The 25,230-nt window shown below is 39.9% G+C and overlaps 1 protein-coding gene across 1 annotated transcript; it reads left to right on the top strand.

The window, feature by feature from the left end:
- Positions 1–2,432: 2,432 nt before the first annotated feature.
- Positions 2,433–24,992, top strand: BDKRB2 (bradykinin receptor B2). The gene is made up of 2 exons (XM_033063015.1): positions 2,433–2,503; positions 22,194–24,992. Exon 2 carries the CDS (start codon positions 22,196–22,198, stop codon positions 23,336–23,338), a length of 1,143 nt encoding a protein of 380 aa, XP_032918906.1. The 5' UTR covers positions 2,433–2,503; positions 22,194–22,195; the 3' UTR covers positions 23,339–24,992.
- Positions 24,993–25,230: the final 238 nt, after the last annotated feature.

The raw sequence follows: 25,230 nt of genomic DNA, 5'->3' as shown, positions 1-25,230 counted from the left end.
GCTGGATCCCTATGGAGCCTGATGGAGCTAATCTGAGAGTCCTCAAAGAGCTGGCTGATGTAATTGCAAAGTCTCTCTCAATATTTTCAAGTGATTTGAAAATGGGAATTTAGAGCAGACTGGAAGTTGGTGAATGTTGTCCCAGTTTTCAAATAGGGCAAGAAGGAGGATTTCAGAAACTACAGACCTGTCAGTCTGGTAAAGGTGCAGAGATTATTTAGGGTGGTATTGAAAAACACCTGAAAGACAAAACAGTCCTTGGACACAGCCAGCACGACTTCATGAGAGGAAAATCCCGCTTATCAAACCTGATTTCCTTTTACAGCAGGCTAACCCACCTACTTGATCTAGAAAAGTCAATAGGCATAGTCTTTTCGGACTTCAGCTAATTTTTTGCTATTGTCACAATATCCTTCTGAACAAAATGTCCATCCACATGGATAATCATGTTGCAAATTGGGAGAGCAATTGGCCCACAGGTCAGGTACAAAGGGCTGCAGTGAATGGGGTGACATCAGACTGTCACTAGCTCCATAGGGCTCCATCCTCAGCCCTGTGCTCTTCAACATCTTCATAAATTACTTGAACACAGGACTGGAAGGGATACTAAGGGATACTAAATTGGGATGAGCTGCCAACTCCCTCAAGGACAGAGGGGCCCTGCAGAGAGATCTTGACAAAGTAAAGAGGTGGGGAATCATCGGTTGTATGAAATTCAACAAGGGAAAATACTGGATTCTGCGTCTGGGATGGGCAGCTTCGGTTGTATGTATAGACTAATAGCTCCTGCCTTGCAGAGCTATCCCTTTCTAAAGCATTTGAGATGCCTGCATACATTTATTTCACCATTCAGCAAGCCTCCATAGCAGACTGGCTGCTGGCAACACCAGCCTCAGCATCCTGAAAAAGCTGGAGAGCACTCCTCACCTGCTCTTCCAGAAGTTATCCACGTTCCTCAGTTGCAGCTGAGTAGATCTGGCCATAGCTGGGTTTTATCACACCATTACAATTGAGTCAGTAGAGTCCCTCCTATGAACATATAATTTTTTTCTTAAAATCAAAGTAGAATTTTGAGGCACTGTATTTGCAATATTATGTTAATATTTTATATTAAATATGTGACCAGCCAAAAAACCAAAATCTAGAGATAGTCCTAAAATTTTTGTTCAAGTGCATAAGGAGTTTTAAAAAGTACTGAAAAAACCCATGTGGAATGAAGATCTTTGAGATTGTGAGTCTCAAGTTTACACAACCAAACTGGAACTGGTGCAGGGAAATCAGGGACAGACCAGGGAGAGGTACTGCTGATTGTAGAGCATGACTCAACTAGTTCCAATAAAGACAGAAAATGTACCAAGCATCCATTATAACAGATTCCAAGAAAGAGAAAGGTAAGAAAAGGAAAAGTACTGGAAAGCAAAGCAGCAATTCCTGTCAGAACACACACCAAGGAATTGTATTGTACTAGAACTGTAAATGACAAACCGGTGGAGGGTGGGAGCCAGGTATGTTCACTGGTAGATAGCACTGGTCACAACATAGACCAGCATTTTTCCCGAATTGTTCACTTTCAGAATTAGAATTTTGTGGAAAACTAAGGGAGTGGACTGTTTTTTTCTCTGTTCAATTCTGCTTTGCATGAAGATATGTCCTTTGTGTGGAATTCTCCAACCATGGTCACCATTTCAGATTTCAGTTTAATTGCACAAAAATTACAGGAAAACCAGCTACGCCTCTAATAGACAGTCTAAAATTAGTTTTCCGTTAATTATTTGATATCCAGAATAAAAGTCAATGTAGTAAGTAAAAGGGTACACTCTGGTCTGGCTGTAATTCTGATTCATATAGAAATTTCACCCACAGCCTTGAAGAAATGTTGGGCCAATTAAAAAGTGATATTTTGATTCTGTACTTGTTCTCAGCAGATCAAGTAGTCAGAGAAGAAGAGCAGTGTCTTCCAGAATACAAACAATTAATTTTTTTCCCATGGAAAAAAGATATCTTAGCCTGTAAATGAGATATTTGATCTTCTCTGTTTGAAAGATCCAAGTACTCCAGAAAGCTGGCTTGTTTAGCTCTAACACCAGTAAAATAAAAAATGCACTCATCATTACCCCAAATCAGGATAAGAGCTGCGTGCATGCTCATGCACAATTCTGGAGGCTGTTGTACAAACACTTGACTGTTTTATACACATACTGGGGAACATCAGTATCTTAGCTGTGTTTGTGTTGTTTGCCACCCATACTAAAATATCAGTGGGCTCGTATTAAAATATCAGTGGTCTCATACTGGATACAGTAGATAAACACTGGTTTTAAAAGATAATATGGGAGAAAATCCAGGAATGTGATGTCATCAACAGAGCAATGAGTCGGCTGTGTTCAGGGAGGGGCAGTAAAATCATAAGTTAGACTCATTCATACTAGAGAAGGAGCTGTTGCCAGAGACGTGTTGCACTTCACTCATTTGTTGTCTCCTCAGGGGTGAATTTTCAGTCAAGGTATGTTTTTTCACTTCTCTTTCATATGAAAAGTTACTGTTTAAATTCAGTGTGGTTTGTTGCTTCTTGGAAACCACTTATTTAATTCTTAATATGTTTCTGGATCAGAGACAAGAGAGCTGATAGCATTGCTGTTCCAGGAAAATGGAGGAGAATGCTAATGTGATTTTGTAACTTGTTGGGTTTTGCAGAGCTATAATATTTACAGAAAAAATACTTTATTTCAAATTATACAGTGTATCAAAGCCACAGGGGACTTCACCTGCCACAGACACTGTGTGGTGTACTGGAGGGTAAGGTGACACTTCATGTCTGTAATCTCACCATGGGCACCATTTCTTTCATTTCAAAAAAATAATTAGAAAGCACAAGCAGCTAACTTTGATTTTGGCTGAGAAATTACCTACAAAATAATAGCGAGAAACAAGAGTCAATTGTTTTCTGTACGTACTGATAATTTTTTCTCTGTTTATTATTTTGATTGTAAACTTTGTTGGTCAGGATGTGGAAGTGCATGTGTGTGTACCTGACACGGCTAATCTGTCTCATCTGCACTGATTGAAAGGCAAAGGCTAAACCTTCGGAACTTTTACTACAAAGAAGAAAGATTTTGGATGACATTTAAGCTGACATAATTAATTCATTTTAAAATCTATATGAAAATTTTAAAATATTAGTATGAGCTTGACTTTTAAAGTGCTGATAAAAACAAAGAGCTTAGTAGTGGTACTGCAATTAGAATAACAAAAACGACCCCAAAGGTTTAAATATATGCTATACTTTTAGCTATTAATTTTCCATTACTCAGTATCCTAAGTAGCCTTCTTAGTGTATTAATAGCAAATAGCCATAAAGCCAAAAGTGTTCAAATAGTTAGCCATTAGAATTCTTGTTTTAACATTTTCTATGTAATCTGAGAGATGCCATCTCCTAAGACAGGGGGGCACTTTTATCTTAAACAGTTGTACATATTTTTCTTAGAAACTAGAGGACAGTTATCTAGGTAAAAGAAATCTCCATTTTCACATATGAATCTCTAAGACGGAAGTATCAGCATGTTGAGTAATATCAGTCATGTGACTTTTATCTTGTGTCTGATAACGTGCAATCATTAAGAAAAAAATTAAGAGAAATGTCTTAGCACTCCGGGTTCATTTGTAGACTTCCAAATGTATTTGTCTTGTTTTCATTGTGAATAGTGAAAACACAAACAGAAGGGATAAATACAGCCAAGTTAATAAAGACCTTGGAGTAGCAAATCAGAGACATCTCCAGTAAATCTTTGTCAGGTTTTCCTCTGGGCCCCCGAGTACATGCAAGAACAAGATTAATTGAGTTACTCAGTGCTACCTGAACATTTTGTACCGACAATCTAACAAAAGAACTGCCTTTCCTACTGAGTTAGAGCTTCCTGAAATAAGTACCCCATCCTTGCACAGGAAAACAGCTTTAAAAATTCTTGTAGCTATTTAATATTTCAAGTATTTCCTGGGCAGAAAACAAAATGAATTTGGGTGAATTTTAGTACATTCATTATGAAGACCCTAAAATTTATTGCTTAAGAATGGACAGTGTTTGATAATCTGATTTTCATTAAAATAAAGGTGTAAAAATCTCTTAGGCACTCAAATTCCACTTTTTTCAAAGTTGCAGTAGGGGAAAAATTCATATTGCAAGTCTAGGAACACTTATCAGAAGTAGATCTTTGATTTCAAAACAAATTCCCTCTCAGCAACCAAGTCAACTGCAAAAGTACACCTGAACCCATTAGCAATGCTAATCAACATGAAGTTTAAAAAAAAACACAGAGAAAAATGTAGCTTAGCTAAAATGTCCACTTTTCTTTAAAATTATTCATTAGCCTTGTTCTCTTGTCACTCATGGTTTTTTAAACCTCCCTCTCAAGGACTCCATACAGATGAGCTGCCCCCTACCTTATCAAAAGGCTTATCTTCCCTCCTTGGCATACTGCATACATCAAGATGGAAAGTTGTGCCTCTGCCTGGCTGACACAGCTCTAAAGGAACGGGGTGCTTTAAAGTGAGACCAAAGCGTCCCTTGCCAGCCTTTCCTGCGCTTTAGTAACGAGTACTGCTGAGAAATCACACCCCAGAGCAGTCGTGGGGTGCTGACTCACAAACGGGTGGCAGGCACATGGCTGAGCCAGCTTCTCCCTGCTGGTGCTCTGGGCAGGGTCAGAGGGAGGAGAGGGCATCCCAGTCCTGGGCAAAGCACAGAGCAGTACCTTAAATGTGGCTCTGCAGGTTGGCTTCTCACAGACCAAGCTGTGACTGCTTGTGACCACCACAGTGGTGACTCCTCGTTTACTTAGAGGTAAAGCTAATGCACTGGGACTGAGGGGCTCTGGTCATGGTCCAACACCCCACTTAGGAGTTAAATGTTGGAGAACAGGCACAAATGGGATACAGACCAGAGGAACACAAGAAGCTAAGTTGCCCGCTGAAAGCTCTTATCTTCAGTCTGATGATAGGCAAGTCCAAAGCACACAGGCATTGTAGCAAAGCTGCTTTATCAGACTTCACCAAAACACTTCAGGACTTTTGATGTTCCCTGAAAGGGTGGATTTGACTTTCTTTTGCTGTTGTGCCATATTTAAATCCCCTACATGTTAACTCCTCGACTTGATTCAGCAAGGTTAGGTTGGTTGGTGTGATCCCTGCAAACAAATCTGATCACGTAGTTTGGAGTTTCAGTAGCTTTGCACACTAACGTATTCCAGAATAGTGATAGTACTGCAAAGACACAGTTCAGACTATGGTTAATTTGCAGAGAAGGGAGCTGTCAAAATGCAGAAATCCATTTTTCCCATTCATTTTATCTGAGATTACAGTTAAATGCCACCAAAAAAAAAAAAAAAAAGCTGAGTGATCCATGGTAGAAGGCTAGGTCTTTTTAACATTAACAGGATTTAGGCATGCATGCCCAGAGGCAGAACTGGTCATAGGTGCTTTTCCTCCTGCAATGTTCCTGCTTGGCAGAAGGGAATAAGTCCTTTGGGACCGCACCCCAGTGCGGAGGTGGTCTGTCCCTTTGCCATGGTCCAAAGATTTCCCATCAGCTGTCTGACTGACTGAAGGGCTACTGCTCTGAAGTGCCATGGGTGACAAAAGAAGGACAGCAGGACCCTCTGCGACACACGTGGAGCACAGCGATGTGGCACTTTCCTGATGTGAAGGTTAAACTCCCTACAGGTGGTGGGCAGACCAAAAAACTGGAAATGTTTCATCAGGTACCTTGAGCATTTTTACAAAAAGCAACTGTTAAGCCTTCATAATTCAAAGCTGGGACCTGATCCTTAAACAAGTAAGTAGGACAACAGAAATATTGCAGGACTTGTTGCTAGATTTTGGCTCAGTTCTGCATGCACCTCTCACCTCATTTGAACCAGTCTTTATAATAAAGCATATTCTACATTCTGTATTATATTTGGATTTTGCTTTCATTAGAAGCTCATTAAGGCACAGCCTGTCACTGTGCTTGCAAGACTTTTGCACACTGGTTATTCCCACACTGGTTATCCACCCATCAGTGTAACACAGACATTATGGCAGCGTCTCCAGAGCTCTGCTCCTGGTCCTACCTGCTAGACAGCAGCAAACAGCTCACCAAGAAAACAAGCAGATGGAGGCACAGAAAAAAGAGATAAAGAAACTACATGGGCTAAATCGTCATCTGGACTGAATGCTTGCAGTGCCCTCCAAATCAGCATCAGCAGAGTAATGACAGATTATAGGAGATAAGGTCTTATGGATATAACAGCAGAGATCAGCGACTCGCTCACTGGTAGCCTGCTTAGCAAACATATCATTGACTCATTCTCTTGTTCTGGCCTCAGTCTCCAGAGGAGAAGGTCTGTGCAAGGCTGTTTTTCCTAGCTGTGAAATTAGGAGATTACAAAGTAATATATGTCATAGCTGTTCCTTTACCCATCAGAAGAGATAAACCCAGCTCTGAGACACATAATATGCTCCAAATCAAATCCTAAGTGTAACTGCACAGCTTCAGTCACACTGAATTCAGCCAATGAATTTACAATCAGCCTACTGTCATCAGGTTGTTTACATAACAGTCTCATCTCTGTCAGATACCTGAGCTCTAGGATGAATTTTTCTTTATTTATTTCTTAGATTGAATCATCCAACACAAACCCACCTGACACTGTTTGTACTCTGGGGAGCCCTCCCACGTGCTCCTCATGCAGAATCCTGTTTTACCTGTTCAAGACCAGCTTGCAGATGGCTATTCACCTTGGCATCACCTAGAAAGGTTTTCTGTGCCTGGTCCTACTTGTGCTAGGAGTGCACACAAGCAATTTTCTCCCTGAGTAAACAGCACAAGAGCAGGCAAAAGGTGTGAGGCACTGAAGGTCACCAGGAAGTGTGTGCTTTGTGGAAATTCTCTCTCCTCTCTCTCTATACACACACAGACAGATATATATATATATACACACTCACAAACACATATTTAGAATTCTTAGAATCTTGTCAGGGAAGTAAAATACAAGTTCCTTTCAATATCCATGCAGCCCTGTCCTACCCATTGCTAGGGGACGATCCTACATGGAACTTCCATAACTTTCGTCATAGATTTTTTACATTGCTCAAAACAACCACCAAATATTTTCATCAGACATTTCTGATGTGTGCATCTATTCAGATCAACATACCAGTTGCATTTATTTGTTTGTTTGCTTGTTTGCTTGTTTGTTTGTTTGTTTTTGCTGGTCAAGTATCTTTTTTTCTTCTTGCAGTTAATGCCTAAATTTCCAAGTCATAAGGAACTGAGACCATCCCTCATGGGCAGATAGATAAGCAAAAGCAGTTATCTGCTTCCAAGACTGTAATCTGTGTAGAGATTTACAGCAAATAGCAAATTCAAATAAGCCAAAGAATTTACCAGAACAAGGGAACCAGTTTAAAACTTAAGAGCTTTCTCCATACCTGTTTTTTTTCTTCTCCTCTGTGAGTTTCAAGTTCATTTTCAAAACTATATTAGTGCAATCTGAGTAAAACAGTCATAATGAATCAGACATGAATGCAGTTCATGAATGGCTAGGATATTTGCCACAGAAGTTTCAACTTATAACATACACTTTTTTTTTAAAATAGCATGTAGAGGCAGATCACCTAAGAAACTGAGAAACTTTTCTTTTTTTTCTTTACAATAGTCACCTTATAGCTCATAGATTCCAGTCAGCTGGGTCAGCAAAAAGGACATTTCCCAGAAGTAGAAGGAAGTAGAAGTAACAAAGTAGAGTCAGTTTTGTGTAAGAGTTTCCTGCAATACTTTGGGAACAGTCTTTTTTGGAAATGCAAGAAGACAGCAATTCATTTTGTTCTACAATAGATGTAGTGTCCAAATTGGCATTTAGATCTTACTACAGATCATAACTGTACAGTATGAGACATCTGGATTTCCAGTCTTCTATTCTTTGTATCATGTATTTCTAAAAACAGGTTAAGTAGTTTCCACTGCACACTTGTCTCTGGTTTTAAAAAAAGGGTTCAATGGAATATATTCATAAAGTTTGCCTTAGAATAAATGTACTCTGGTCAAATAACTTTTAAAATTCAAAGAAAAGTTTGACTTTAAATACAAGAATATAACCATTTCAGATTTTGGACTATTTGGACTATTGGGTAAAATACAGATTCAAACTGTGTAAACTACCTAAGTTTTCTAACATTTTAAATGGAAATCCCAGATAAAGCTCCCATAAACCTGGCATATACCTGACTTAGGCAAGAATCCTTAGTCATTCTTTGGTTTGGAACTGGGTGCAGTCTGGAACACATTTGGCTTTCTGGGCTGCAGGTGAACATTGCTGGCTCATGTCCAGCCTCTCATCCACCAGCACCCCCAGCCCCCTTGGCAGGGCTGCTCTCCATCCCAGCTTGTGTTGCTATCACAACCCAGGGCCAGCATCTTGCACTCCTGAGGTTTGTGTAGGCTCACATCTCTATCATCCCTTCTCTCTGGGTGGAATTCCTTCCCTCTGGATGAAATCCCTTCCCTTCATTGTGTCAGTCACCTGCACCACACAACTTGGGTCGTTTGTAAACTTGCTGAGGGTGCACTTGATGCCACTGTCTGTGTCAATGACAAAGGCATTACACTTTGTCTTTTTGTTAGCTTTGGGTACAATATTTATTTGAAGGAGCTGTGGCATATACTAAGGGCATCTGTCTCTGTAACTAAATTGTTACCCTGTGGTTTGTTTTTTTTGGTTTGACATTCTGGAAAGAGCAGATAGGACATATCTTTTTCGTAAACACCAGTGCTCAGAAACTGTATATGCAGAGTGAAAAACAAACTGTCTGCACCAGGTTCTAGCAGAGCTCTGTCATCTCCTGTTGCTAACAAAGGGATAACAATAAATAAATACAAAATTTAATTTCAACACTGACAAAGCATGAAAAGGTAAAATTAAAGTTGTAATCCAAACACTGACTGTTGTAAAGCAGCATTGCAAATTATACTACTTCTTGGCTGGAGAAGTGTCCTGAAACTTCTACCTCTCTCAGTGTGGAAAAGTCTTATCCATGTTTGTACAGTTCAATCACCAAATCAGCATGTATTTGAACATTTAAATTCTAGTAGAGATAGGGTGTATTCCCACTAAAGAACTGTTGTCATTAGTGTTCCCCTGGGTTTTCAGTGGATAAATAGGCTCCATTTGGATTATATCTAACTTTTATCTGCTGTTACTCTCAAGATAATTGCAACAGAGTTTGAAGTTCACTATAAAGTGAATTACACAGCATTTTTAACAGGTACATCTGGTTTTGAGCTTTTTTCTACAATATATAAAGTATGGTGATTTCTAACTACACTATCTGAAAACTGACCTCTTTCACTTTGCAAATACTTCATGTACTGGCAAAGTGAGGAGCAGATACGAAAATAATATGAAATGACTGTCCCAGCTGCTCAAGAAACAACAGCATAGGAGGATGTGTTTGACCTAGGAAGGACAAGGCAAAATGGCTTTCTGAAGTTTATCATTTAAGAAGTGAAGTACATTACAGACTCAGTTTCCCTTTGAGAACTCACCCTTGCTTGCACTGATTTTAGTTTTTAAAAGAATATGAAATTTAAAATAAACCCTCAAATTCTTTTATAAAAACAACCTGTCATTTAGACAATGAGTATCATGTCATATTTGTATTGCCTTCCAAGACACAAATCAGTGATGCTAGGGACCATTCTCTGTGATGATCCACAAGAAAACCTATTCAGGAGGTTGAAATCTGAGTTTATAGTTTAGTGTAGCTGTTGTCAGAAGTTCTAAATTAAGCTAGGACCACCTTCAGAAACCCATGCATTTGAGGTGCTAACCTGAGCAACCTGGGTAAATATTATCTCTTCTGGATTTCACCTGTTCAAAATTAAAGCTGTAATTTCACCTAAGCATTACATGATTATTGTGAGATACTCTCTAGCCTTTTCTGTTGTCAGAGCCTGAACTGCTGTCTGGATTCCTCAGTGCCATTCCTCAGTGAAGCCATCCATATATCCTGTGGTGAAAAGCATTAAGATGCACAAGGCATTATTACTGACTTACAGTCCTGTGCTAAGGACTCCTCTGCTTGCACAGAGCCATCGGTATGTGGCTCAGCAATGGAAGCAGCAGGGGTGACTGAAACATGTCCAGCTGCTGGCAGGGATGGCTGTGTAGCTGCAAATGTGATTTTCAGATATAATATGACAGGTTAAAAAGTTTTTTATGTTTTTGCTAGCTACAGCACAGTAAAACCATCAGTTACCTGTATGATAGGAAATGAGGAAAGCAGTAGCTTTCAAAGAAATCATTATCAGACTTTGTGACAACACCCAGTCAGCCACACATACTGTGAGTTTCCTTGGGACCTCTTTGCTGTTGGAGACACTTGGGCTTTCCTCAAAGGCCACACCTGTGAAAGACAGTGGTGCAAATGTGCAGGAAATACTGCATTATTGCACATACACAACAACAGTGTAAATATTATAGTGGCTGGAGGCATCCAAGATGGCAAATCTCTTTTTTTTGCCTAAATGGCTGCCAAAATGCCCTCAAGGTGCTAAAAGCAAAGTGCTTTCAGGGCACAGAGCCAGTTCATATGAAAGGCAAATCTCTTCATTAAATATTTAATGCTCAGAGGGACCAATACTGAAAATTACTATTAGGCCATTAGACCTTCACACTTTACACAGTGATGAGAACCTAATGCTGCTAGCCAGGGAAAAGGGCGTATTTCAATTGCTAAGAGAAAGGTGTGGCTCAACTGAGCTGAAGAGGAGTAATGCATCAAAGAGCAAAGCTTTAGAGAACATTTAACATTCATGTGCACATCAGTGAGGGAGCTTTGAGGCTTGTGCTCTTCTGAACAGCTCTTCTGTGCTTCCACTACAGCAAGACAAATAAAAGAGCATCACTTACTAATATGCTTGGGGAGCTGATTCAGGACTTTCAGCCTTTTACCATTCCACCTTTGAGATTTTACTGATATCATCCACTTCTCTGCAGGATATTCCTGCATTCCTCTGTAATGAAGATATTGAGAAATTTATGTCACTGGCATGGCTCATCAGTGTTCTGTCTTTCATACTAAGATCAAGACTAGATGAACCCCAAGACCAGTTTTGAGAACCCACACTAGGAATGGCTCAGCTCCTCCAGCCCATGTCCCTAATTCACCTTTTTCTTCTTCAGCTCAGCTGGTATTGGCCTGGTTCTTGCAATAGGTTTGAGCTATCTGCGTTTCAGGAAAGGCTGATTTCTAAAGCAGGAAATCCTCACTTTAAGAAAGAAATATAATCAAAGTGCACAAGCCACTCTTGATACGATCACTAGCGTTTCATTTCTTTATCACTGGATGCCTTAGCTATTCACTGGGCTCAGGGTATTGTCTGCCATTTGAGAAGCACATTGTACTGTTTGATACCATCAGACCTGCCATTTCACATGGTATCAGACCTCCTGCAATGGATATTAAATTGGTCTCACAATGCTAGTGTGTTAAGCACTTCATTTTGTAGCGGTCATGGGGTACAGAAATCCCTTGTCTACAGCAGAGAATTTTTGTTGTGCCTACAGAGATCAGGGGAATAGAAACAACCACCTTTGACATTGTTCCAACTTGGTAAATCCACATGTCATATTATAAAACTCAGGAAGTTTATAGTCTCTTGTTTGTCTTTGTACTTCAGCTAATTTATGCAAGCTGTGATCATTCAGCTTTGTAGACAGACACCATGAGTGCAGGAGTGTTAAGGGACGTGCAAGATTCCTGCCCCAGGACAAGATCAGGTTTCCCAGCAGTCACTGACTCCCAACAGAGAGCCCTGTGAGGTTCCTGGGTCCAAGGCGTGTTGCTTTCACTCCAAGCACTGCTTTGGCTGCTTCTCTCTCTCTGTACCAATGTACAGTTCAGCTTGCAAGACAGTTCAAAGGTGGGGAGATATTATCAAGCTAGGCAGGGAACCAGCTAGGAACAGGAATAAATTATGTTAATACATGACATCTGAGCAACAGATCCAATGCCAAGCATAAACTCTGCAAATCTTAAAAATGTAAGCAAACCACAGTCGTCTGATCATATCTCCTGCCTAACAGGAGACCTTCCAGCTGATGATAGAAAATACAAAACATCGTTTTGAACCAAATATGAAAATCAAGTAAACAAAGCCCAAAAGATCACAAGTCAGACATGGCTGCAGAGCTTAAGCTTAGTGCTATTCTCAGAGCTTTTTGAAAGCAAAGGCTAACAACAAATTTCAAGATAGCAGTATACAAATGTAGGCTGACCCAATATCGCATACATGGGAAAGCACAAAGGACTGATAAGACTCAGTGGCAGAAGCGTGTTTAACACATGCCTGGGCCTGACAGGGCTCACCCTATCTCTGAAAGAGCAGACACAGCCTGTGACTCCCCTAGCCCTAACCTGAACCCCAGGTGTGGGCTGAATCTTGCTCCGTGAGTGCATGGTTCCCATGAAAATGTTCTCAAGGATGCAGTCATGTGGATGAGCGTTCTTCATTCCTGCAGCACTTTTGCAGTCCCACTCCTGCTGCAGCTCCTGGATTTCTCACTCTCCTGACACTAACCTAAATGCCAGTTGTTGACTGAGCTCTGGACAATGAGCACTCATGGTTAACCTTACCATTTCTCATATGGGAAATGCCAAAATAAACAAACCAAACTATCCTGCCAGCCTTGCAGAGTGGACTTGTGGTCAGTTTTCTCCTGTTTAAATATTTTCCTTCTCAGTTGTCAAAACATTTTTAACAAACACACTACAAAACACACAGAAAAAGTGTAGATCCAGCTGTGACTTGTGTTGCATAAGATTTATGTGCTTTGCTGTTAGGGTCAGAAAGTTATCATCTTGGTTCAGGGACACCAGGCATGGAACAGAGCAAAATTCAGTCTAAGGGAGCAGGAGTTGGGGGGGTTCAAGACAATCAAAATCCTGAAAAATTAAAGAGAAGAGCAGCAAGTATTCACAAGGAGAGGGAGAAAGAGTTGTAAGATTGACATTGTAAACCTCACAACTGATGACATTTCCAAAGATGGAAGATTCAGATTCAATATTTATTTAAGTATTTATACTAAATGAAAATAGCTTCATAAAGATAAATACTCTCAATCAACATGATGCAATAAGCTTGTGACCTCTTGGTATACAGGCATGTGAATCACTCAATTTTGTTCCAAGTTAAACAGAATAGAGATTTGGAAATGTGTCTTTCATCTGCCCAATGACCACAAAGAGTGGAACAAACTGGCTTATATTTGTTTAACATTTTTATTTAAGACCTTCATATACTTCATTTTTTCATAGAAATACACTGTCTTGAGAAAGCTGCATATGGGGGAAAAATAACTGTAAATCAGAAAAGCTTAAACTTTCTGAGCTGTTTGAACAGCAGAAATTGAAGTGTGTACTGGGAGGATGTGAAAGGCAGGGATACCTGTTTTCAGAGCAGCTAGTTTTAGAATTAAACTTCTTCTCTGCTCATGAACTACAGTTATAAAGTGGCTGAGATGTACAGGAAGTTCTACTTCATGTTAGTTCTACTGTATTTACTAATCCATCATGTACAAAAGGGAAGGGAAGGAAAAGCTGCACAGCATAAATATAATAGAAATTTTCAGCAAAGCTAAATGCCAAACCAGGTCTATTCAAGTCAAATTTAAACTTAGGGAATTGTTGCTGTGAGTATATCACCATGTTTTGTATGTATCACCGTTTTAGTTCTTGATGGCCCCACAGTTGCAGACCTCCTTTATTTTATTGATAAATCCTCTCTAATATTAGCAGAGAGTTTATTGTTTATCCTCATATTTCATTCCTCCATCCAAGTTGTGCCTTGCTGTGATATGCTTCATAACAATTCTAAAGCAATGTTCAACGGATTTGGCATTTCCTGTCACTTATTTGCTTATACCTTTTCCTTTTTAATTTAATGATGTTTTGTTGCAGTCTTTCTCTGCAAAAGGAATGTCCTCACTCAATTGTATCATCAACAGCAATATTTTATTGGGATATTTTCTGTGGGCTGGGACCTGTGAAAGATTTCCATACAAGAGGAGTTACATAGCTCCAAAGAGCAGCCCAGTGAGTTAATACATGGAACAAAACTGCAACTAAATCTTTATGGCAAGAGCGTTCCATCTAGTCCTTGTGCTCATCACAGACTGGGTGTGCCCATGGAGTCTCCTAATAACCTTTCTGAGAAATTTTCACATGAGATACTGAATCCACTCACTTCCAGAAAGTAATCTTAGTAAAATTACTGCTTACTTATTACAGTAACATATGGCATTTATAAATATCACAATGGGAATGATAGGTGATCAGAGCTGCCCATGGCAGAGGGGTTGGAATTGGATGATATTTAAGGTACTTTACAAGATATTTTATGATTCTGTGATTTTGTTGTTGGCCTTAATCCAGCTGGAATTTTAATTTATTAGCACAAGTAGTGCAAATTAAGGAATCTAGGATAATGTGGGTTGGAAGGTCTGTAGGCCAATCTCTTGCTCAAAGCTGGGTCAGCTACCAGATCAAACTGTGCTACTCTGGGCTTTTTCAGCTGGGTCTTTGAAACTTCTGAGGATTATAAGGCTGAAATTTAATGATTTGGTGGCTGGACAAACTTCAGATTCTGTGTTTTGACCTGAAACAGCTTCTAATGTTGAAAGTGTTATTTCTCACTTCTGATTAGAGTTATTGTACTAAATCTGCTCTTTCAGGATGACAGCAAAATACAGCTTTGGTGACATTTGCAATATTTTGGAGGTTGTCTTAACAGAAAAGTTTCTAAAATATTGATGTCCGCAAGTCAGAGGTCAAACATGGACTGACTCAAACATTATCACCAAATCTGAACTAAATCAAAACTTTACAATGAGATGAGCCCTTTCCCTTATACAAAGCTCCTGTGATCAGGACAGTACTTCTCTCTGAACCAGTTCATATTTTCCTTCTCCTTCCAGTTCTCACCACAGTCCAGCCATGCTGTTCTTCTCCATTTCAGTTATAACTACTTTACACAGAGATTATATATTTTGTCAGTCATCACAGTTATCGGCTGGGTTTTATAAGATCAATGAAAAATAACATACCAAGTTTCTAAAGCTAAAAAGTATAGGATTTTTTTTTTTTTAGGAAATTGAAACCCTGGAGAGTTTAAAGTATGAATATTTAAGATTTCCATTTGGAAAAAAATACATTATGCAAAGTGCTTTGCATAAAAGTTATATATTAAAAATATGTTATACATTGCACTTGAGTAGACTTTGTTCTCTCCACACCTTTCATTAGCTAGAATTGAGTAGCTTCATCTCCCACACAGGGAGAAAAATTAGTAGCCTCATCTCACCTTAGTTTCATTGTTATCAAAATAACTACTTTAACAGAACAGCTTTCCACCCCCACCCCCATTTTTCCTAGCACAGTTGATGTAGATACCTTTAATGGTAACTGCAGAGCAATAGATTCTTTCCATGGTGTGCTTCAAGCTTACACAACAAATAATATCTAAAAATTACACTTTTGAGAGGTAGCTCCTCTGTATATTTTCTCTACTCCCTTAATTTTCTGGCAAACTATGGACCTGATTTGTCTTTAAAAGAATTTTTTGTTTTACAAAGTTACTTTTGACCCAGGCAAGTTCCTGAATCTGGTTCAACATGAACTGTGAGGGTAGCCATAATGTAAAAGGGACAGTGAAGAGTGAATGAATAGCAGAAAACCTTTAAATTAACACTGCCCAGAAAGTGTCCACTGATCTACAACCTCAAATGTAGTAAAGGCCATTAAAGATTCATTACACAAAGATTAGAAATTTAAAATTAATGTCGTGGGATTCGAAAAAGCAGAATATTTTAGGAATGTTTCCCACACTTCCTCTACCTCCGAAATAACTAATGCCTCCACAGGAACACAGAATTACAGTAATTTCACGATTATAAGCTGCACCATTTTGACTAAAATTTTCGTCTGAACATGAAGTGCTACTTGTAATCAGGTGCAGCTTATATATGGACAAAGAACGAAAAGTTGCTGTTTTAGTTTGGAGGACAGGTGTCTGCTGAGAAAGGCAGGAGCTTCTCTTTGAAATGGAGAATGTAAACCCCCTCCCTCCAAATTATTATAACTTTGAAATCAAGGGGCTCTCAGGCAAAGATATGGGAATTAGGAATAACAGTTCTTTTCTATGGAAATTAAAATAGAAATACAGTACTACAAAGAAACAAACTCCAAACCCTGACAAAGTCAGAGCACAACCTGACACCCCGTCAGGCAGGGTGTTGGCAGCAGTCCCATTAAATGGTGGCTGCATCCTCCTGCAGTGACAGATGTGATTCAGTTGGAGCAGTGCTCCTGTAGAAGGTGCAGTTTCTCTCCAGAGGTCCAGTGGTGATGTGGAGAAATCCAGTTTTCCTCTGGAGTCCAGTGGAGAAAGGGGCTCCCTTAGTGTCCCAAAACCTCTGTTTTTATCTTAGTAAGAAATGTTGGGCTCTTCCCCCTGGCTGGAGCAACTTCCAATGGGATGCAGTAATTTTATCAGTCCCACAGTGGGACTCAGTGGGCCATTAGCAGACAATGACTCGCTGGAGGAAGGATGGGGTGTGAAAAGATAAAGAACAATGCCCCGCCTGGTTTCAATGGATGACCCATTAGCAGAATATCTCCTGCAGAGATAAGGATCACTGTCCCCACCCTCAACAGATGGTGATAGAATAGATACCTTTTATCACACTCTGTATTGTAACCCAAGACACCCGGACCTGCGATTTATAATCAGGTGTGGCTTATAATCGTGAAATTACTGTACAAGGAAATTCAGATAATGTTTCAGAATACGTTTCAGAGATGCCACAGTAGTGATATAATTTTACCTTCCAATACTCATCCAGCTAAAGATACAAACCCAACCCATTCTGAAGCCAAAGAGCAGTCCCACTGGGCTTGGATTAGGTGGAAACAAGAGTCCCTGTGAACTGGGGATAGCTGACAAAGGTGATTTTTTTCAGGTGTACTTTTCTCTCCTTGACCAGCAAATACCTGTCTGATGGTCACAAATGAGGCATTTTAGTGGACATCACTACAGCATCATAACAACTTGCTGAGTCTATCAGGTTTACACTCCAAGCTCCTGCAGGGAGCAGGGGTACTTCAATGGAGTCAGCAGAAGTTCGGGCTTCCTTGCACAGAACACACGGCAGAAGACTCCCCTTACCGACAGCAGCTTTTAAACTCCTGCTATTTCTTATTTCAGTCACAGCAGATCTGTCAGGCAAAACCCCTTTTTCCTCTCATGGCTGTAGCAGCTCATGTGTTACTTTTACTGTAGCTTTTATGTTAGCATGAAGAAGCAAGGCTGCCTGGACAAGGTGTAGGAGAATGGTTTGTAAGGATAGTGCAGAAGGCAGTTTTCCTCAATGAATTACAGCTGTACTGATTGCAGAGAAGTGGAGACAGCCTTGCCTGCCCAGGGAGGATGGGGTTATAAAAGAGTGGGTCAGCTAGCCAGGAGTTAGTTGGAGTTGGAGCTTGAGACTTAGGGTTTGCTGTAGCTTGGGATGGAGTTTGTTGCCTGTGCTGTGAGGAAGAAGGGACATACAGTCGTGCAAGGGACAGACAAGGTAAGAAGGTGCTGTGTGAGGGACAGACAGGGTTAGGCGGCTGGGTAAGGGGCAGGTTGGAATTAGCCACTCGTGTAGAAAGAAACTTGTAGAGAGAAGGAGTCAGAGCTGTGTGGAGCTGCCTGTGAGGAAAGGAGTCAGTGCTGTGTAAAGTTGCCTGAGAGAAGGCAGGAGAAGTTTTTAATAAAGGACTGGTGATGATGCCAGTTGTGTCTATCTTGACATAATGACTACACTGGGGATGCTTGGATGCCCAAACTGGGCTCAGAGATGTTCAGGTAGACAAACTCACACAAAAAATACAAACCATTAAAACAGGCTGGGCTCTGCAGAGAAAGAGTCAGAGGAGAGGCTGGGGCAGCCTTTGATATTTTTTTGTAACTAAAATGTCCTCTGAAATATCACCATGTCAGAATTGAGCTAGTTTGCAGCCGCTCATCCAAACCCAAGCTTTTGTTCCCAGTTTTTTCTCTCCTCTGTGCCACTGACCCCTAGCTGTATGTATGGCAAGCCAGGCCTATGTATCTGAAAATGCTTTTGGCCATTGACAGCACTAAAAGCAAACCGTGTAATTGTGAAATTCTGCTAAGGATGCTACTATCTGGGTGTGGCATATCTATCCTTCACAATGACCTTGCTGAGAAAGCCCCGAAATAAATGGAAAACAAGGTTGCTTTCTAGGCGACTTTCATCATGGATGATCGTCCATCAAAGAAATTCCTCATTTGGAGAAGACTGGTGGGGTCTCGAGCCCAGTCTATCCTTTGTCCTTGCAAATTAGACTGTGTAGGGAAAACATCAGAACTGTGTACCTATGCTTTTTAATATTCTCTTTTGCTCCAGCAAAGAGCATTATAGCAGTTACCGTCATAACAGCATTTATCTTTTTTAGGCTCCACCTCCTGTATTTGAGGACTAAATTAGCAAGGTTAATATTATGACAATCTCAGAATATACTAATTGCAAATTTCACACCTTGTTTCTGCAAAACATGTAATCAGCCAAGTCACAGCAGCTGTAAAATGCACATTACAAAGTCTGTCTCTCTTACTCCCACAGAGTGGATTACTGCAGGTAACATTGAAATAACCTGAACGCATATTGCACATTTCAGAACTTGTCCTTGTATAAGACATGACTAAGACCATCATGACACATTTATTTATTCACTGTATGAAAGTGTTTAGAATAGTACAAGAAATATTAACAACAGCAGCAGTACTAATAGAGTCATGAGTTCAGTAGCTGTAGGGCTTTATCCAGACCCAAAAAGAGATGTGGAAAGCATTCACCTGAAGCAGCATATCCCATCTGCAGAGTAAAGCTGTGCCAGAGTTTGCATTAACCCAGTAGCAGCACTAACTGAGCTCTGACCTTTTTTTCCCCATTCTCCTATTCCTTAGCTCACATCTCTTGATCCGCTAGAGGACTTTTTGATCCAATTCAACATATTCTGCTCCTTTTCTTTCAAAAACTTCCATAGGCCTCAGCGTGTACTGCTGTAGCATGGAGATTTCCCCTCCACATTCTAGGATGAACCCCTCTGCTGGACTGGAGGTGTTATCCTTGGCTCGCTGATTAACTCATGCTGCTTTCTGGTATGTTCCCTCCAGTGCAGTCTGTGTGGGTCAGTCCTGGAGGAGCAGGACGTGCCATAACGTTGGCAGGAGACACCAAAGTGCCCTGGTGACAGCCTAGCCTTCAGAGTTTCAGGCTATGGCACTGGTGACCACCACCTTTTTGGAGTCCCTCTCCACCTGCCTGTAATGGCAATCCAACAGTTGATTAACCCCTTCTTCTCAGTCCCTCTGCAAGGGTTTGTCTTGCCAGGAGCTGCCAACACCCAAAGTATCCCCTGTGAGCTGACCCCAAATTCCTGCCTCAGTGAGGGCAGTGTCTGCAAAAGGCACAGGGCTGGTGCCTCCCCCACAGGGCACCCTGACACACCCTCCATCAAAACCCTGACAGTTGTTCCCAATGCTGTTTAAAAAAATACCCAGGAGGAACATGAGATAATGACTGATAGTGAGTTTTACAGACTGTCAGGGAGGAAGTAACTTGCAACAGGATGTGAGCTCCATCAGATTCAGCCCCCCACAGGGTCCCTCAGAATCAGTAATGGTAGATTGCTTCAGCTGGGCAGTATTTCAATCAAGACTGCACATAAAATCTTATTTGAAGTCCCTGCTGAGATATTAGGCTTGTCTTGCATTGCACAGAAAGTATTTGTAGAGAATGTGTGAAAGGATCACATTTGTTTTCATCAAAATGTGACAAGAAAACAGCGAATCATTGCCTTTTCTAAACTGTGGCTTTGTCAATTGTAATTTGTTCAGCAATCACATACTTTAAACGAGTCTCCTGTGTGATATAGAATGGCATCAAGCAGATCATTTTAATCCTAAACATTAAACTGATAATTAGCATATTTTGCCTTGTTCACTCCCCCATTTTTAGCAATGCATTATGGAAGGACTTGAGCTAAGGATCAAGGAGGGAGGTTGCCAGAAACCCCATGTCATGGAATTGGTGACATCCTAACTAGACCCTGCACACTGTTCCTTGACCACAGTAATATGATATAACTAATTTATTTTAAAGTATTCTATGTTTTTCCCTTCTAAAACCAAAATCTGAAAGAGATTAATTGCAGAGAAAATGCAGATAAATCAATATGCAGTTTTGGAGCTGTCATTTGATGTAAATTAAATTCTGTAAATTAATATAATAAGGAAAAATCACAGAAAAAGCCAACATGACCTTTATGACCACTATCTGGATTACTAATGCTTATCTTATCAAATACATGCTTACATCCATCCTCAAAGAATAAAATAATGCACTTATAATTTACTTGTTTCTGCTGGTTCACAGCCTACTGTGAACTGCCTACTAGCAGAAGAGACAGTTTCTGATAATTGCATCAGACAACAGAACTTCTCTATTCTCAGATGACCTCTTGTTGGCCATCCATTAGTATTTCACTTCCTGTGTGTTACAGTGAAAAATGCCAGCACAGAAAGAAAGGGAGACTTGAAACTGCTGTTTGCATTTTGTTAGTGGCAACTTTTACATCCACACAAGCTGGACTTTGATATATTTAAGTGGTCAGTGTTTTATTAGCACAAAGCACACAAAATATGACCATCATTTTTCACCAATTCTGCAACCAGTAGCCAAATTTCTGTATGCATATTAAGCACTGATACTTACCAGCCAACAATTCCAGCTATCAGAAAACAAGTGAGAACTCTCATCCTTTCAGGAATTGCCAGTGTCACTTTTCACTGCCAAGTTAACAATTGAATAGGACAAATGTCTTAATTAAAAATACATTTGAAAAGCTCCAATCAAATGATAATCTAAACATTAGTTATTATAAACACCTGAAAAAAGATGAACAGTATTTCTGTCAATCAGTCCAGAGAATTATATGTACAGATCTGGGAAGCCAATCTTTCATTTGAATAATATCTCAGCATTTATTATCCAAGAACACAGAGCAAGAAAACACAGTTAACATTTTATCAGTAGTGAATGATATTGCAGACTCAACTTCTATTTGGTTCTAGCAACACATCTGACATTTCTGCCCAAAATTGCTCCCTGTATGATCCCAGGCTGTTCTAAAGAATGTTTGCAGTGTTCTGGTTTTCAGACTGTGCTCTTGCACCCAAGCTGGCTGACTGCAGACAGGTCCTGGCTTATAGGATGGTCACTGTCCTTACCAAACTGCCAACCCTCCCTCTGAGCACCTCTTAAAAATGAACTCCTTCATGAAGATTGTATCATTTTTCTCTTCTGTGGCTTGGCTGCAGAAAGAGACAGTAACACGGAGACAGAAATACACAGACAAGTTCTGTGAGAAGCTGAGAAAGGCACACTGCTGGCAAACACTGATCCCTCAGTGTTCTCAATGCAAACTACAGCTGCAAACTAAATGTCATGCACAGTCATAACATTTGGGAAAATATATGCTGTTCTTTGGGGAGGAAGCACCGCTGAATTCCACTCAATTCTTGCTCTACAAGGGAGGGTGTAAAATGTTGCAGGATGTGACACAGAACTAGCAGCTTTACCATGAGCAACCTGTCCTTTAGGAGAACATGGATAATGAAAAAAAAAGATAAGAAGACGAACTAATGATTAACATACTCAAAGAACTAACAAGGACTTGCTGCAGCTCAGTTCTAGTGAACAAAGATGCTGTCTAAATGCTCTCTTCAGTTAACCCATTCATAACAGTATATATGTGTTGTTACTACATCCCCTCTGTTTTACTTGCCTAAAATTGCAATGCATAAATAATTGCAGTCCATAAATAATATATGCAGTCCATAGCAATGCAGTCTGTAAAACATCCCACAGACACACCCAGTGTCTATGAGAAGAAACCCAGGGAACTGTAAGCCTATTCAAAAGCTAAATTTCTAAGACATTAGAAAAAGCAAAAGACAGCTTTTCTTATTGTGTCTTTTGCAGCAATGAGCTAGATGTAGCAATCTTATGTCACCTATTTTTTCTTCACAGAAATGGTTTCCATCACAACTGAAAATGATACACAGCTGTACAACATGACCACCCAGAAGCTCACAGTCAGTCCAGAATATCTCTACAATAATTCAGGAGTGCATCAGATAGGTCAAAATGGATGTGTTAATGCAGATGTATGGAAATGGATACAGGATTATCAGCCTGGATTTCTCTGGTTTATATTTATTCTGGGATCAATAGAAAATTCCTTTGTGCTCACTGTCCTGTGTTTCCACAAGAGCAGCTGCACAGTGGCTGAAATTTACCTAGCAAACATGGCATTTGCTGACCTAATGTTGGTCTGTACTTTACCTTTCTGGGCCATTAATATTTCTAATAATTTTCATTGGTCTTTTGGCCTGTTTCTCTGTAAATCTGTCAATATTATGAGTCACATGAACTTGTATTCTAGCATTTATTTCCTGACACTAGTGAGTATTGACCGCTACCTCGCCTTGGTGAAAACCATGTCTCTTGGACGGGTGAGACGAACCGTCTGTGCCAAATGGAATTGTTTTGTAATTTGGACATGTGCACTGCTCATGTGTTCACCTACAATGGTGTTTCGAAATTTGCATTATTATCCCGACTACAACATCACAGCCTGTGCTCTTCTTTACCCAGCCAGCTACTGGGAACCCACAAACAACTGCTTGCTGAATATTGTGGGGTTTGTGATCCCATTCTGTGTAATCACCTATTGCACTGTGCAAATCATCAAAGCCTTGCGAAGCAGCGAGCTGCGGAAAATGAAGGTGGTCCAGACAGAGAGGAGAGCCACCATGCTGGTCCTTGCTGTGCTCCTGCTGTTCATTGTGTGCTGGCTTCCGTTCCAGATCAGCACCTTCATCGACACAATCCGTTATTTCTCACCCACCCTCAAATGCCTGGAAGACATCAATGACATACTGACTCAGATAGCCACGTACTGCTCCTTTAGCAACAGCTGCCTGAACCCAGTCTTGTATGTGATTGTTGGGAAAAACTTCCAGAAGAAGGCTGTGGAATTCTACAAGGACTTGTTCACAAAGAGGTGCAGAAAATTGCAGTCTGCACAGATGGAAAACACCCTGGACACTTTAAGAACTTCCATTTCAAGTGAATACCCAAGAAAAAAGTCTGTTATGTCATTACCCCAATAGCATAATTTTAGGAAAATCTTAAAAGAAGAAAGCCTTCTAACTTATTAGTCTCCACTCATATCCATCTGCTACAGGTCCACAGAATAAACATGTGTTCCTTACATGACGGAAAACAATGGTTTGATCTTAATGGAAATTCCATAGAGACCTGCTTCTAATGTTATTAGATTTTTTTATGATTGAATCCTGTTTTGTAGCTTACTTTCATTTTCATGGCTGAATTATACCAGGTGCATGTATCATTTGGAATGTTTTTCTAGGGTGTATATACAATTTCTGAACAGACCCCCAGTACAAAAATTTTTGTCAGGATTGTGCAGCTACATATGGTACCCATATGCGCGTTAGATAAGATTTTGATCTGGGAGGGGCTTGTATTTGGGTAAGTTCTGTTAACTGAAATCTGTAGGATATGTTTTTAGATGTGTCTGTCTTTTGGGCTTTTAATTTCTTTCTTCAGTCATCTGAAACTATCTGATTCTTCCATTGACAAGCAGTGCCTTTTTGCAACTGCTCTGGTCAGTTACAGATTTACATGAGCAAGTACATATGAAAAGTAGCTGAAAAAAAAGGTAAAGCAGTAGTGGAAGGGAACCTGCACCCACCTGCACGAAGTTAGCTGAGTTTTCTTTGTAGAAGAAGATTCTTTACTCATTCTACCTTGGAGTGAAAGCATTCACTTACCCTTTTTGAGTGAGTGAATGCTATTTATATTCATGCTAAACTCAGGTTTTTAGTATTCACAGGGCATCATTAATGTTATTCAATGGACATACAAAACCTCAGCACAACTGGTATAATCTCACAAATGGAAGAAACTGAGAATATGAAGGAGAGCATCACCTAAGTGCATTAGAAATCTAACAGGGGTCTTGAAAGCTCAGAGTATTCAAGAATGGCTTTTTCAGATTCTAGTAATACCTACATTTTATTTGTAGAGTAAATCTGTGAGATTTTAATACAAGATAGCTTTTCCCCAACTGGACTGTGGTTTTGAAGTAAGTTGATTATACACATTAAAAAACTCATAGTGTACTGAATTGTCTGTATGCACTTTAACCTCTAGGAACCTTGATCAAAACTGAGTGGAAGATGATCTAAGAAAACTAAGAGTCTGTTGTTTTCAAGGCCCTCAATGTTACAGCTTTTAAAGCTACCAAGGGAAATGAAGTTTGCTGACATGAGTAAACTCAGATGGCAACTACATGGTCTTTATCCATCACAGCTTGAATGGAGCAATAAAGTCCATTTAAGATGGGAGATTTGTATTAAACCTTCAAAAAACTAAGCTGCAAAATAGAAGTGTGCAGATGTGATTTAAAGACGGTTGGATTTAGATCACTGTGTATGATTTCTAGGCAATTTCTATGGTTTTTATTTGATAATCCTATATAATCCTATGTCATAAATAATTCTATTGCCCATCCTTTTTGTTGTCTGATGCAATAGGGACAACTATGATGAAACACTGCAAGGCTTTCTGTTATATCCAGTGTTATCACACTGTCTCATGCATAAGCATGCTGTTCATGCAACCCTTACACAAAAGGAACTCCATACAGAGGTTATTGAGGCAACAGAAGTTATTTCTGAGTATTTGGTACTGAGAAGTAAAATATAAAAATATTACTATGTTAATATCACATTAATTTAAATAATGTAAATATATAGGCACTTTTCTTTTTTGCTATGCTGTAAGCATGTACAAAAGAAAATAAAGTACTTTGAGAAATGCAATTTCCTGGCATTTTCTTCTCTAGCCTGTATCCTAAGTTCAACTGTTCCAGATGCTTACCTCACTTCCAGTCACACCAAAGGAAAGTGAGCTGACACAACAGAATTTTAGCTACTGTGAGCTCTTTCTTTTCAGGGCCCACTTCTGAGTGCTGTTG

The sequence above is a fragment of the Catharus ustulatus genome, chromosome 6 (assembly GCF_009819885.2).
Source record: "Catharus ustulatus isolate bCatUst1 chromosome 6, bCatUst1.pri.v2, whole genome shotgun sequence".
Taxonomy (NCBI): Eukaryota; Metazoa; Chordata; class Aves; order Passeriformes; family Turdidae; genus Catharus; species Catharus ustulatus.
The sequence above is the reverse complement of the archived record's forward strand: the minus strand, read 5'-3'. Positions and strand labels throughout refer to the sequence as shown.